This window comes from Myotis lucifugus, unplaced genomic scaffold, assembly GCF_000147115.1.
Source record: "Myotis lucifugus unplaced genomic scaffold, Myoluc2.0 scaffold_151, whole genome shotgun sequence".
Classification (NCBI taxonomy): Eukaryota; Metazoa; Chordata; class Mammalia; order Chiroptera; family Vespertilionidae; genus Myotis; species Myotis lucifugus.
In genome coordinates, this window is record NW_005871199.1 from 678,064 (window position 1) to 691,710 (window position 13,647).

At 48.6% G+C, this 13,647-nt stretch overlaps 2 protein-coding genes and 1 long non-coding RNA gene across 9 annotated transcripts in view; 1 reads left to right on the forward strand and 2 right to left on the reverse strand.

Moving 5' to 3' along the window:
- The first annotated feature begins 1,787 nt into the window (after positions 1–1,787).
- JTB (jumping translocation breakpoint) lies at positions 1,788–4,989 on the forward strand. Its single transcript, XM_006095134.3, has 5 exons — positions 1,788–2,177; positions 2,329–2,366; positions 2,557–2,639; positions 4,169–4,248; positions 4,660–4,989. The coding sequence occupies exons 1-5, from the start codon at positions 2,095–2,097 to the stop codon at positions 4,814–4,816; spliced, it is 441 nt and encodes a 146-aa protein (XP_006095196.1). The 5' UTR covers positions 1,788–2,094; the 3' UTR covers positions 4,817–4,989.
- A 132-nt stretch (positions 4,990–5,121) lies between these two features.
- Positions 5,122–10,056, reverse strand: CREB3L4 (cAMP responsive element binding protein 3 like 4). Of its 7 annotated transcripts, XM_014461184.2 has the most exons (10): positions 9,638–10,056; positions 9,313–9,484; positions 8,824–9,070; positions 8,545–8,666; positions 6,623–6,715; positions 6,386–6,492; positions 6,192–6,260; positions 6,002–6,086; positions 5,734–5,830; positions 5,122–5,582 (listed from the first exon to the last, which is right to left on the reverse strand). In XM_014461184.2, exons 2-10 carry the CDS (start codon positions 9,481–9,483, stop codon positions 5,389–5,391), a joined length of 1,185 nt encoding a protein of 394 aa, XP_014316670.1. In that variant the 5' UTR covers position 9,484; positions 9,638–10,056; the 3' UTR covers positions 5,122–5,388. The 7 variants fall into 7 exon arrangements, with proteins under 7 accessions (XP_014316670.1, XP_023615041.1, XP_023615042.1 ...); XM_023759273.1 differs by having other exon boundaries at positions 5,734–6,086; positions 9,853–10,056; XM_023759274.1 differs by having other exon boundaries at positions 5,734–6,086; positions 9,833–10,056.
- Positions 10,057–12,379: 2,323 nt separating this feature from the next.
- LOC111827317 overlaps positions 12,380–13,647 on the reverse strand; it is a 3,281-nt gene continuing 2,013 nt past the window's right edge. Inside the window, exon 2 of the long non-coding RNA XR_002830829.1 lies at positions 12,380–12,680. This is a non-coding gene — a long non-coding RNA (uncharacterized LOC111827317). The remainder of the gene's footprint in view (positions 12,681–13,647) is intronic.

Consider the following 13,647-nt stretch of genomic DNA (forward strand, 5'->3'; position numbering starts at 1 on the left):
CTCTTTTGTAAATGTATGAGTCTATATGTTTGATATACCCTTTATCAGATGTATCATTGCCAAATATGTTCTCCCATACAGTGGGCTCCCTTTTCATTTTGTTGATGGTTTCTTTTGCTGTGCAGAAACTTTTTAAGTAATTGCATTTGTTCATTTTCTCCTTAGTTTTTTCCCTTGCCCTAGGAGATGTATCCACAAACATATTGCTACGGAGATGTCTGAGATTTTGCTGCCTATGGTTTCTTCTAGGATTTTTATCATTTCATGACATGCTTAAGACTTTTATCCATTTTGAGTTTATTCTTGTGTATGGTGTAAGTTAGTGGTCTCGTTTCTTTTTTTGTTTTTTGCTTGTATCTGTCCAATTTTCCCAACACCATTTATTGAAGAGACTGTCTTGATTTCAACTGTGTGCTCTTACCTCCTTTGTCAAATATTAATTGAGTGTAATGGCTTAGGTGGATTTCTGGGGTCTCTGTTCTGTTCCATTGGTGTATATGCCTGTTCTTGTGCTAGTATTATGCTGTTTTGATTATAGTGGTTTGCAGTATAACTTGATTTCTGGTATTGGTGATCCCTCCAATTTTCTTTCTCAAGATTGCTGTGGCTTATTTGGGGTCTTTTTTGGTTTCATATATATTTTTTTAGTATTTGTTCTTGATCTGTGAAATATACTATTGGTATTTTAATAGGGATTGCATTGAATCTATAGATTGCTTTGGGTAGTATGGACATTTTAATGATGTTAATTCTATCAATCCAAGAACATGGTATATTCTTTCACTTGTTTCTATCTTCCTCTATCTCTTTTTTTCAACATCCTGTGATTTTCCGAGTACAAGTCTTTTACCTTCTTGGTTTACTTTATTCCTAAGTATCTTAATTTTTTATTCTTCGTCAGGGCACATGCCCAGGTTTCAGGGCACATCCCCATTTAGGGGGCATGCAGGAAGCATTTCTCATCAATGTTTCTCTCCCTCTCCTTTCCTCTCTCTGAAATCAATAAAAACATACCTTTTAAAAAATATGACAGAAATGTGAGGCAACATAGAGGAGAATAAGTATTTACACATTTTATTTGCATCTCAAAAACAAACAAACAAAGAAAACGCACGTTTGCATTTCCTTTTAACACAGAACACCGAGAGCCAGATACAGTGCTAAAGTCATGTAGCTAATAAGCACCCCAACCTAGCTAGACTGAACACTTGCTGGAACTTCAGATCTTACGCTCTTTTTTATTGCGCATTATGTAGGAGCAAGGGAGAGCTGAGAACATTTGATGCGGTTATTCAAGGGCCAGTTCTGGGGATCTTTGAACATGAGAGGAGGTGACATCTGAGTAGAGCTGAGTGGGGGCCCAGTGGCAGGGAGAGGCCAACCCAGCTTCTCCCTTTGACCATACTGGGCGGGAACAATGAGACAGGTAAGAGTGTCAGAAAGGCTGAATTTTAATGGTAACTCCCAGGGTTTTAAGGAAAGTGCAAAGTCCTGAGTGCGACGTGTGGTTCTTTTTTACGTCTCGCTGCTCATCTAGCCCAGATGGGTAAACAAGAGACAGGCCAGGGAGCCAGGAACCGAGAATACAGCCTCGCCGCCATTTCCTCCATTCCCACCAAAGACTACCAGGACCAGAATGCCACGGTGCGCAGCACGAACGCAGTGAGATTCTATTCCGGGAGCTGCCCGCAGCGCCACCAACCCTGCGAGACTACAAGGCCCAGCAAGCAACGCGCGCGCCCGCGCCTGCGCCTGCGATGCCCCGCCCCGCTCAGGGAAACCGGGCCCAGCGGACCGCCCGTGGTCTGGCCCGCGCCCAGGAGCCTTCGCAGGGCAAGATGGCCGCGCCGGGAGCCGAAGGCGAGGCGAGGGGCGGCTAGGGCCGTACCGCCCTGCGCATTGGACGTACTGGCTCTTCTTGTCCGGGCCATGGGCACCGCCCAGTAGAGCCTTTGACCTGAGGCAGCCCCAGCATTTCGCAGTTCTGACCTGGAACTTCCCGGAGCGCTGCAGGGTCGGCGCCTCGGCGCTCTGACGGCGGCGCGAGCCCAGGGAAGCAGCCTCCTCGGTCCCGGCGGCGACCCGGAGCGCTCCATGCCTGCGGGGGCGGGGAGGCGTGGCCTCCCCCCGGGCCGCCGCCTCTACTGGCTGCTCTGCGCGTTCACCTTAAAGCTCTGGTGAGGAGGCTGGGCGCCGGGGGAGGCGGGGGCGGAGGACGGGCTGGCCCCTGCCCTGGGGGTGGGGGAGACTGCGCCCCGCGACCGCGCGGTGGGGGGTGCCCTGTTTCCTGGCTTCTGACGTCTGCCCCTTCCCCCCTGTCCCCCGCAGCCAAGCGGAGGCCCCGGTGCGGGAGGAGAAGCTGTCAGGTGGGTGATGGTCCGGAGCCCGGCGCCCCCGGGGTTTCTGTCCTGACTGCCTCCCGCGCACCGAGAGCACAGGTGGCCCAGGGCGCCCCGTGCGGACCGAGGGCGTCGGGGTGCTGGGAAGTGGGCTGGGCAGAACCTTCGGGGGAAGTGTTTTCCGAGCGAGATTTGGGGCTGCCTTTCTCCCCTTTAGTGAGCACCTCGGGCTTGCCGTGCTGGATGGTGGAGGAGTTCGTGGTGGCAGAAGAGTGTACTCCGTGTTCTACTTTCCAGGCTGTGAGTATCTGCTTCTCACATCTGATCAGTCCCTACATCTTTTTTTATCTTGACCAATGCGAAAGTTCACTTAACAAAAGTTCAATATGAAAATGTCCAAGACTTGGCTTTAATATTGTAGAAAAACAGGTGCTATCTAGAAAAACATGTGCAAGCAAGTTGATTTCTCTGAGGAACACAGCCGTTCTTCACGTCCGTGCCCAGGCTTCTAACATGACACCGATTCCTGTATGACCACCATCCCAATAGGGTCCTGGTGCCCACTATTGCCATCGACACACATTCCTCTATCACAGCGGTTCTCAACCTGTGGTCGCGACCCCTTAGGGGGTCGAACGACCCTTAGTGATCGCCTAAGACCATTGGAAAACACATATAATTACATATTGTTTTTGTGATTAATCACTATGCTTTAATTATGTTCAGTTTGTAACAATGAAATTGGGGGTCACCACATATGAGGAACTGTATTAAAGGGTCTCGGCGTTAGGAAGGTTGAGAACCGCTGGTCTATCACAAGATTTATAAAGGGATCAAATCCTGGCAACATTCCTTGGACATGTCTGCTACCATTTAATTTATTTTTTCTTTATTTTTAATACTCACCCAAGGTATTGATTTTAGAGAGGAGGGGAGGGAGAGAGAGAAACCTTGATGTGACGTGGAACCTGAAATCTGGGTATGTGCCCTCACCCGGAATGGAACCTGCCTCTTTAGTGTGTATGGGATGACGCTCCAACCCAGCCACACCGGCCAGGCAGCCGCCATTTAGTTTCAACGATAACTTCTTGTCCATAAATGTTTGTTGTTGTTTTTTAATATATTTTATTGATTTTTTACAGAGAGGAAGGGAGAGGGATAAGAGAGTTAGAAACATCGATGAGAGAGAAACATTGATCAGCCGCCTCCTGCACACCCCCCACTGGGGATGTGCCCGCAACCAAGGTTCATGCCCTTGACTGGAATCCAACCTGGGACTCTTCAGTCTGCAGGCCGACGCTCTATCCACTGAGCCAAACCAGTTAGGGCTCCATAAATGTTTTTACCTCAGGGGGTGAGCTTTGCTCATGGTGTCTACTCAGCGAGCTCAGAGATACTTGCAAATGAAACTGTGGCTTCTCTCACGCTTCCGCCACAGCCCCTAAGTCTTCCTGAGTTTGCCTTTCATTGTCTTTTATCTTTTTCCTTGTATATGTCCACATATGAACTTGTCTTCCCCTGTAAATGTGCCCTTTTCTTTCCACGCTAATGGCAACTTTCAGTTAATAACCGTGTCCTGTTCATTTTGAATCCAATAGACTCTGGGACCTGTCCACGCCTCTCCTAGATGATCGCTTTTGAAACATTCTTTCTAACACATATTCCTAATTGCGCAGCCACCGCCTCCACCATCCCCATTAGAACTCTTCACAAGTTACCTCCCAGTTCTGAGCCATAGCGCTTGGGCCCCTGCCCCTTCTGAATAGCATCCGGCCTGCTTCTCCTCTGGCCCCTTCCTAACGTGTGCTTTGGTCCTTTTCTCCCGGCAGAAAACCACCCCTGAATGTGGCTCCACAGGGTATGTGGAGAAAATCACATGCAGCTTATCTAAGAGGAATGGGTTCAAAAGGCAAGTGCTGTTTCTCCTCTGGAAACCTCCTAGATCACCTCCTTTGCTCCTATGACCTTAGGTAGATAGTCCCACCTCTTCCTCTTGGTCTGGAGGTAGTGTGGCATATTGGAAAGAGGAAGGGATTTGGAACCAAATTACTTCAAGTCCCAATTCTCCTTCTCAGTGCTATATTCATGGCCATATCTTCTCATCAGTAAAATTGTTTAGTACCTGCTCTGCTTGTCTCACCAGAAAATGAGTTGAATGATATATTTGAGTGGGGTTTATGCACTGCGAGCACAGTAGACTGACTTTGGTTTTCTCTTTTCCCCTCAGATGTTGTATCTTGGTTAGGCTGAAGTAGAAGGGAGGCTAGAGGGAGAGGCTGTCTGGCCTTCCCTGGGAATAATTGTTTCTTCCTACCCTCAGCTGTCGCTCGGCGCTGATGGAACAACACTTATTCTGGAAATTTGAAGGGACTGTCATCGGTGTAGCCTTGGTCTTCGCTTGCCTTGTCATCATTCGTCAGCGACAACTGGACAGAAGGGCCCTGGAAAAGGTCCGGAAGCAAATCGAATCCATATAGCTACCTTCTACCCTTGTATATGGGTCTTAAAGACCCTGCCTCCGACAGAGAAAATAGAATGGACTTATTTGTGCCCCTAGTATTTTGGGGAGTGGGAGGAACAAACAAACAAAACCCCTTCCATCTTCCTCGTCTAGATCATCAATGAGCAGAATAAAAAGAGTAAAATAGTTTCCTTCTCTATTGTGATTTGGTTTGGGGCAGGAAGATATGAAGGCAGAGAGGGAACCGGGGTGGCAACTTTAGGCCCCACTTTATCAAGTACCTATCTTCCCCCCTTCTACTTATTTAAAACTGGAATAAAATTTCAGCAAAAAAACGTTTATTTCATTAGCAAAAACGTCTGTTTCCCTCAACCCTACATCCAAAGAAGAAATAAAATCACAGATACATAATAAAAGTATTTGTGGTGCCACCTCACACAGACAGACTGGGCCTCAGGGTACAGGCATCTAGGGCATCCTGATGTAATCCTGAGGCCAAAGAACCCCGAGTGGAAATCCCAGGGGAAAGCAGAGCGGAGAGCCCTGGGTTCCTCATGTGATTGGGGGTGGGCTCGGAAGTGCTCCAGCTCACATCTCATCTGCATGTAGCACAGTTCTGAGGAGCCCTCGGGGGCCTGTCTTTCCTCCCGTCTTCTCAAGCAGAGTCGTTGTTGAGCCATTTGCACTCTTGATCCCAGGTGGCCCCCCCAATCTGGACTCTACCTCTGGGGTCTCCCAATTTTTTGTTACGTCCTTGTGAATCAGGATATTTCTGGAAATCACTGTGGGGTGAAGAAAAAAGGGCAGTAGTAGAGTGCTCCCTTGGGTGGGAATTCCTAGACAGGACGGGCCCTCCCTCCCACCTCTTGACTACCTGGAGAACACCCCACTTGCTCACCGGGTCAAAAGTCATTCCCTGCCCTTGCCTCTCACCTCCATGAGGCTGGTAATCCTCAGACCCAGCTTCTGGTGGACCTTGAAAGGGGCTGAAACTGGGCAGGATGATGAGAGCCAGGGAAAAAAGAAGGATCTGGGAGGAAGCAAGAAGACACTTGGGCTGTGGGGACAGTAAAGTAAGTGAATAGAGGGCAGTTGGAGCCATCAGGGATGGGAAGATTCGTATGGCTTGGGAGTAGGGGTATTGGGATGGAAGTGTGTCAGGTGGTGGAAGTGGGGGGGATGGGAGGTAGACTAATGGTACCAGAACACAAGTGCTGGTCTGGGCAGCTTTGTTGGAAGTCTGAGTAATGAGCATCTGCAGCTGGCGGAGTTGAGTCACCAGGGACCTGGGAAAGGAGGAAGGAGGAGTTAGATCTGGGAACTAGGGTCCAAGAATGGTGCCCCTGTGTGTTGCATACCTCCCCCAACGTGCACACTATGCTTTCACTCACACGTTGTGCCTCTCCAGCTCCTGGATTTTTTTCTGTAGTTGCTGGTTCTGTGCAGAACAGGCAGCCACCCTAAGGAGTGTGGAAAGGTAGGACAGGGTTCTTCCATTATGTGCGTCCCTGGCCTTACCTCCCTTGGTCAGGAAGAGGAGTCGGGCCTGGCCCACCAGAAGCCAGAAATGTGAGTTCAAACATACTTGCTCTCCAGTCCCTCGATGTATTCTTTCTTCCTCCGCCGACTGTCCTGAGCTGACTGCTTGTTACGGATTTTCCTCCTGACCTTCTTGAGGACCCTCTCCTCTGTCTGGGGCCCCAAGGTGTATCAGTCCTGGGCCCTTAACTTACCCCAATGCCCCAACTCTCCCCCGTGATCCTGGCTGTTCAGAGCCATGGTGGGCCACTGGATTGGGATACCCTTTTGGGAAGCATGTTACCTTGGTGAGGGGCAGGTGAGAGGGCAGGGAAATCCCTTCCTGCCCCAGCAGATGCTTCTCCTCATCTGTCAGGAACAAGGCTTGACAGGGTAGCTGGTGGGGCACAGAAGATGAGAGTGGGGAGAGGGTCATCCCATTTTTAGCACCCAGGCTGCTCCCCCTGCATGCCTTCTATAGTGTTTCCCATTTGCACTGAGGAATAGCTAACCATGAAATGAAGTGAGGGCAGGGACTGTAATTCAAGGGACCTCCTGAGGCTAAGATGGGAGAGAAGAGGTGGTTTTGTCATATCCTTTGACCGCAGTCTCTGATCCACATCTCCCCAAACAGGAGTATTTGAAGAGAGTGGAGTAGCTGACTAAGGTCGGGTTTGCCCAATCTTCCAGCAGGCAAATGATTCACTTTTAGCTATTCCTGTTTGGCAGAGTGTGTTATCCAGTCACCTGTCAATCACAGTGAGCTCCCTGGGGCAGTGGCTCATTCTCCCCTAGGGTCTGATCCCCTCTTTTCAGACTAAAGCTCTGTCCCCTGTCAGACAAAGAACTAAAGAAAAAAGTTATGTGGGGAGGGTAGTGTCTGGTTAACGTGAGTCTATCAACTGAATGACTTGCCTTTCCAATTACCTTTTGAAAAATTTATGCTTTACTTTGTGTCTTAGGAATTTGTGTTGCTTTTGCCCTGATAGCCTTTGGCTTTTAACTGAACCATTCCTTCTGTCTCTGCCTTTTTCTGATGCTCCCTTCTTGTGCCTGTGACTATTTGGTGGAACTATATTAGAAAGGTGTCCCTCCCAATCTCCCTAATCAAAATCTGTGAGAATGAGGCCTAGAAAGTTTTATTTAAAAAACAACCGCCCTAACTGGTTTGACTCAGTGGATAGAGCATCAGCCTCAGTTTGATTCCAGTCAAGGGCACATGCCCAGGTTGCAGGCTTGATTCCCAGTAGAGGATGTGCCGGAGGCAACCAATCAATGATTCTCATCATTGATGTTTCTATTTCTCTCTCCCTCTCCCTTCCTCTCTCAAATCAATAAAAATATTTTAAAAATATTAAAAAACAAACCCACAAATTCCCCACTGTTTTGATGCACAGTCACATTTAGACGTATCAAACTTTTTAAGGTCCCTCAACCCAAGATTTTAAGATGCTTGGCTTGGCTGCTGGTCCAGCTTCAACCACAGATTTGCAGGGAGTCTAGAACCTGTTCCCTGCCTTTTGCATGCAACAAGTTCTTTCCGGGATAAAGGCAGGTCCGATCCTCACCCCCTGGAGGAAGCAGACCAGGTAGCCTTGGGAAGTTATCTCATGTGTTACTCCCCCTGCCACCCCATGCAGTGGGTGCCTGCTAGACAATTGTTCCAGTGGAAACATAAATGCAATTGTTTCTCTTACACCCTGTGCCCAGTAACCAGTTCAATTTTCCCAGGTGGCCTGTCCCATTTCTGCGTCCTGACCCAAGACTTGAGACAATAGCTAAGCAAACAATGAACACAAGGTTTGGCCTTGTCTCTTGAGCCCTATCCCTGGATTCTCTCACCCCACCTTTTCCTAACTGAGTCATCATCACCTTACTCCCAAGTGTTTCTGTCTCACTTATCCTTTCCTGCTTTTAAATTGCCCAAGTCTGCCCTATAGCTCAGTTGGTTCGAGCTTTGTCCCTATATGCCAAGGTTGCAGGTTCAATCTCTAGTCAGGGCACATACATACAAAAACCAGCCATGAAAGTATAAATAAGTGGAACAACAAATCGATGTTTCTCTCTCTCAAATCAATAAAAATTAATTGCCCATGTCTCCTTTCTGTCCTTTGGCCTGATGCCAAAAACAGAGTTCAGCATCAGTTTCCCCCTCCCTTATCCCAATCTGTGTGGGTATATGTGTGTGTATCAGGGGGGATGGATTAGGCCAACCCCAAGACTCACCAGGGTGGCAGGAAGCACTGGGTTTACAGTGCCTGCTCTGGGCAGGATGTGGGCATGAGCATCAAGGGGCACGTTGCTGACCATGCAGGCATCAGGCATCATAAAAGGTGGGCTCCACTGATCTAAGGGAAATACAGGTGGCTGGGAGAAACAAGATGGAAGGTACACCCTGCTGGCAGGAGGGCTGGGTAGTGGCACAGATCGGGGAAACGCCCTTAACTCCAGCGCCAGGACTGGATCTCAAGGGCCACTGTCCCCTTCCCACATAACACCACTGACCTAGCTGAATGGAGATGAAGCCCACCGCTGGCCCAGCTTCCTCCTGCATCTTCTCCAGGGCCTCTGTCTCATAAACAACTTCATAGAGGGCAGGAGAGCTGGGTGCCTGGGGGACAGGGGGACTGTCTCGACGACCAGGGTGCTCAGAGATTCCACTGTCACTGCCAGGAGATGCTTCTGAGCAGTACACTTCATTGGGATCAATGAAAAGCTTCGGGAAATCTTCCGGCTCACTCTCTTGAAGGCCCTACATCAGAAGAGGGCATGTATGTATACAGGGAAGAATTCTGTTAGTCCTTCCTGACATCAAACCTAGATCCTTCGTGCTTCAGTTTCAGTCCTTTCTGTCCTTGGACATGGGGATAATTACAGTTTATGTCTACTCTAGGGGTACTGTCTCAGACCACTTTCCAAGTGTAGGCTGAAGTCTCTTGGGCTTCTTATCAGAGTTGTGTTTCAAACCACCCGGCTTCCATTCATCATACTCACACAGGCAGGGGCCCCACTGGACTCCCAGCCTTGCAGCCCCTGTTCTTGTAGCATAGTCACTGGGACTTCGGGAGGTGGACAGTGGAGTCCCAGCTCCAGGAAGGGTCCTGTTAAGACATCATCTGGGGGCTCCAGCCACACATCCAGCAGGTCAGGGGTTCCGAAATCCATCCTGCAGGGAGGCGTGTTGCAGGACGATGATGGCTGCTCCCCCCATTCCCGCCCCCCCACAACACACACACACACACACACACACACACACAAAGCTTCTGGTTCCTCTTGCTCTTCCATTTATTCCCCCTCCTCACCTATGCAGCCCCCTCACCTGTTACCCGGAGATCTCGCCTTGTCCTTCTATCTATGGTTCAGACGAACAGGCCTCCGGGTTATTACCTGTTCTGAAGATCCCAGCCCTGCCAAGCCAGCCCAGCCCGCTGAGCACCCCAAACAGTACACCTTTTCTTCCCTCCAGGATCTTGCATCCTGGACCGGCCCAGCCAAACCCCGCCCCCAGCTTTACACTAGGAAAGTGGGTTGCACCTAGTCGGGAGCCACGGTAGAGGCGCTGAATCTGGGAGCAGAGGGTTCAGAGGCTGAGCGTCCACAAACGTGACCTGAGACAAACATAGTCAGGCTCTCCCTTTCTGCCTCAGTGTCTCCTAGCAATAGCAACTCGTCCTGAGGAGGCTCCTCAGGGCAGGACAGAGAAGGCTGTGACTGCAGCACAGGATGTTTGAGTGCTTGGTCTCCGGCCATCACTTTTATAAGAAGGAGAACAAGGCAGGGTTGAAAACAAAGGCGGGAGAGTCAACTGGATTGCCAAGATTTACGGGGGATTCCCCTCCTCCACCCTGTGGCGCTCATTCACGCTTGAGTCTGATTGGAAGCCGAAGACGTAGCCGTTTTGATGGGCAGAGCACTGAGCCAATGGGATTACCGTCTGGACGCCGGCGCCGCCGTAACTGGTCAGAGTTGTCTGTCCAAGAGAAAATAAGGCCAATGAGGCCGGAGCATTTATTGGTCCCGTGGGGCCTGGGTTCTGCAGGTCCGGGTGAACGCCTGAAGATGAATCGTAGGGAAGGGCAAAAGTTGCGGGAATGTGGGGAGCGGCTTGGTTCGGGTTGGCTTGTCACGTGACTCGTAAACCCAGGTTATAATCCAGGCAGGGAGAACATATCCCGTTAGCCCGAGTGACAGAGTTTTGACTCAGCCGGCGGGAAGTCTCGCAATCGCGTGGTGTCAAAATCTGTAATCAGCGCATTCTGCCACTGATGAAGAACAGCGGTTATACACACACAGGGACTGTTGACTAACGGAGGGAGAGAGAGAAACAGCAATTTGTTGATCCATTTATTTATGCATTCATGGATTGATTCTTATGTGTGTGCCCTGACTGAGGACTGAACCCACAACTTTGGCATATGGGGATGACGCTCTAATTGAGCTACCCGGCCAGGGCAGGAATTCATTTTAAATAAAATAATGAGGCTATAGTAATATAGGTATTTTCATTTGCCTGCCTCCCTAATAATACGCCGGATAAAAACAGGAAAGTTTGGGGTGTGGATCTGGAATTCAAACTGGTATTATCGTGAACATTTGAGTGGCTGAAGGTAAAGACAGGAACAGGACCTAATATTTACTGGGTAACTCAGGAACTTTCTCAAGATTACTCTGTAAGTAGCTTAACCAAATTTTAGGTGCCTGAGCCCATATTCCTTGCACTATACTAAACTACCTTGCTGGAACTTTCTCAAATTTCCCCCCTGTCTTTGCCTGCTCATCCTGCATCTTGCTCAAGTAGTGAAAAGACAAAGCAGGTTCCTAGGTTGATGCAGAGCTCCAAGGAAAACAGAAATGTCCCTGCTTAGATTTTTCCCAGAGCAAGAAAGCTTTCAAAGGGTTTCCTCCCCCTGCATGCGCAGAGATGATTAAGTGGAAAATATAGTCAGCTTCCACTAATGTTAGAACTGAAAGGAACCTCTGGCATCATCTGCTAGTCTACCTTCTCTCTTCCACCAGATTTATCAAGCTCCCAAGAGGGAAATTACTTGCCTAAAATCACACACCAAATTAAGGTGGAGCTGGAACTAGTACCTAGGTGTCCTAACTCCCAGTCCATGATTCTTTCTCAATATTACTAATTATCAATAACCTTAAAAGCATAATTTGCCATAGACAAACCATAGTGTGCATAATATTTCCTTAAACAATTTGGAGTAGCTTCTAATAGTCATTTTAATTAAGAGCTTGGAAGAGTAATGATAATTATTATAAATGATGAGACACTGGTACCCCATTTCATATAGAGTCTATATGATTCCTTCCTCCTAGACTACATCCCTCAAGAAGTCCTCACAGTCCTATCTGGTTTGGCTCAGTGGATAGAGCGTGGGCCTGTGGGCTGAAGGGTCCCTGATTCAATTCCAGTCAAGGGCACATGCCCAGGTTGCAGGCTCGATCCCCAGTAGGGGGCATGCAGGAGGCAGCTGATCAATGATTTTATTTATTTATTTATTTATTGTCTAAAGTTTTACATATGTCTCCTTTTTCCCTGATGATCAATGACTTTTTCATCATTCATGTTTCTATCTCTCTTTCCCTCTTCCTTCCTCTCTGAAATCAATATATATGTACCTGGAGTTTCATCCTTATATGTAGTCGCTGGCAGGAAAGTTTTGTCGTCTGTGGACTTGGGGGCTGAGTCGGTGGCTTGGAAGGCAGATGGAATGCAGGTGTGTGCTCAGGTGTTTTTAGGACAGTTTCAGTTCCTTATATGGTCTGATTCCTGGTGTCCAAGAATATATATTATATGGCGGTTTGGAGAGATAACATCTGGACCTCAGTTGTATTTCAGCTCCAGGTCCAGATAAGCAACAAAACTAGCCACAGGGGACATCAGGCCCAGCCGCATTGAATAATAAAGAAGTCTGCACATTACCCCCTTTTTTTAAGGAAGTTGCTGGCTTTCATTTCCAAAGGCATCACTTGGTCCCTTCTGTTGGTCATTGAAAGGTGAACATGACGGTGTGCACAGGCAGGCTAAATAACCATCTCAGACGGTGGATAAAGAAAAAATGATTTTATTTAGGAAAAGGGGATGAGGGATGGGATACCCAAAGGGAAGGGCTGCACAGCACTGAGCCAAGGGGACATTGGGTCGATGATGGCAGCACCCAGGAGCTGGAGTTTCATCCTTATATGTAGTCGCTGGCAGGAAACTTTTGTCGTCAGTGGACTTGGGGGCTGAGTCGGTGGCTTGGAAGGAGATGGAATGCAGGTGTGTGCTCAGCTGTTTTTAGGACAGTTTCAGTTCCTTATATGGTCTGATTCCTGGTGTCCAGAAAGCTTTTCCTGGCCTTTGTCTCCTGTGGCGGGAAGTTTACAAATGGCCGTTATATTGTCCTATAGTCCTAACACAATGAGGCCTTTTCACCTTTGCAAAGAAGAATAGGCTGAGCCCCCTTCTTTATTTTGCTTTGTCCCCTACTCTCTCATGAGGCTAGAAGAGGATTCTGATAGCACAAGGATGTGGGCCGAGAGGATATAGCAAGACCCAAACTGCAAGGGAACATTCGGGTAAATTACAGAGGTAGAAAAAGTAATTCCTAGAAGAAATGGATTTAGCAAACAAGTTCTAGAGGTAAAGTTAGGGCCCTTGGAGCTTGGGAGTGAGGAAGCTTGGGGAATGAAGAAGGGGCTGGAAAGGGAAAGTCATGGGCATGTTTAGGGAGGGAGAGTGCACAGTCCTCCATCCTGCGGTTCTTAAGGAAGGAGATTTTAGGGGTGGTCCCAGGGAAAGATCTTAATAAAATATTCAGTAGTTTTCCAGGTGTGTCCTTTCAGGGTTGTGGTCTCCACTGATTGATTGGCCAACACGGGTGTGGTGTGTGTGTGTGATTATTCAATGTAGCTGGGCCTGATGTCCCCTGTGGCTAGTTTTGTTGCTTATTCAGTGGTTCTCAACCTTCTGGCCCTTTAAATACAGTTCCTCATGTTGTGACCCAACCATAAAATTATTTTCGTTGCTACTTCATAACTGTAATGTTGCTACTGTTATGAATCGTAATGTAAACATCTGATATGCAGGATGGTCTTAGGCGACCCCCGTGAAAGGGTCGTTCAACCGCCAAAGGGGTCGCAACCCACAGGTTGAGACCGCGGTCGCAACCCACAGGTTGAGAACCGCTGGCTTATCTGGACCTAGAGCTGAAATACAACTGAGACCCAGAGGTTATCTCTAGGGAGGAAAGGTCAAGGGATCCATACCGCACGGCCAGTGATATGCTAGGGCGCGGGAAAGTCACCAGGCGAGGTCCACCCTACACTTAATTA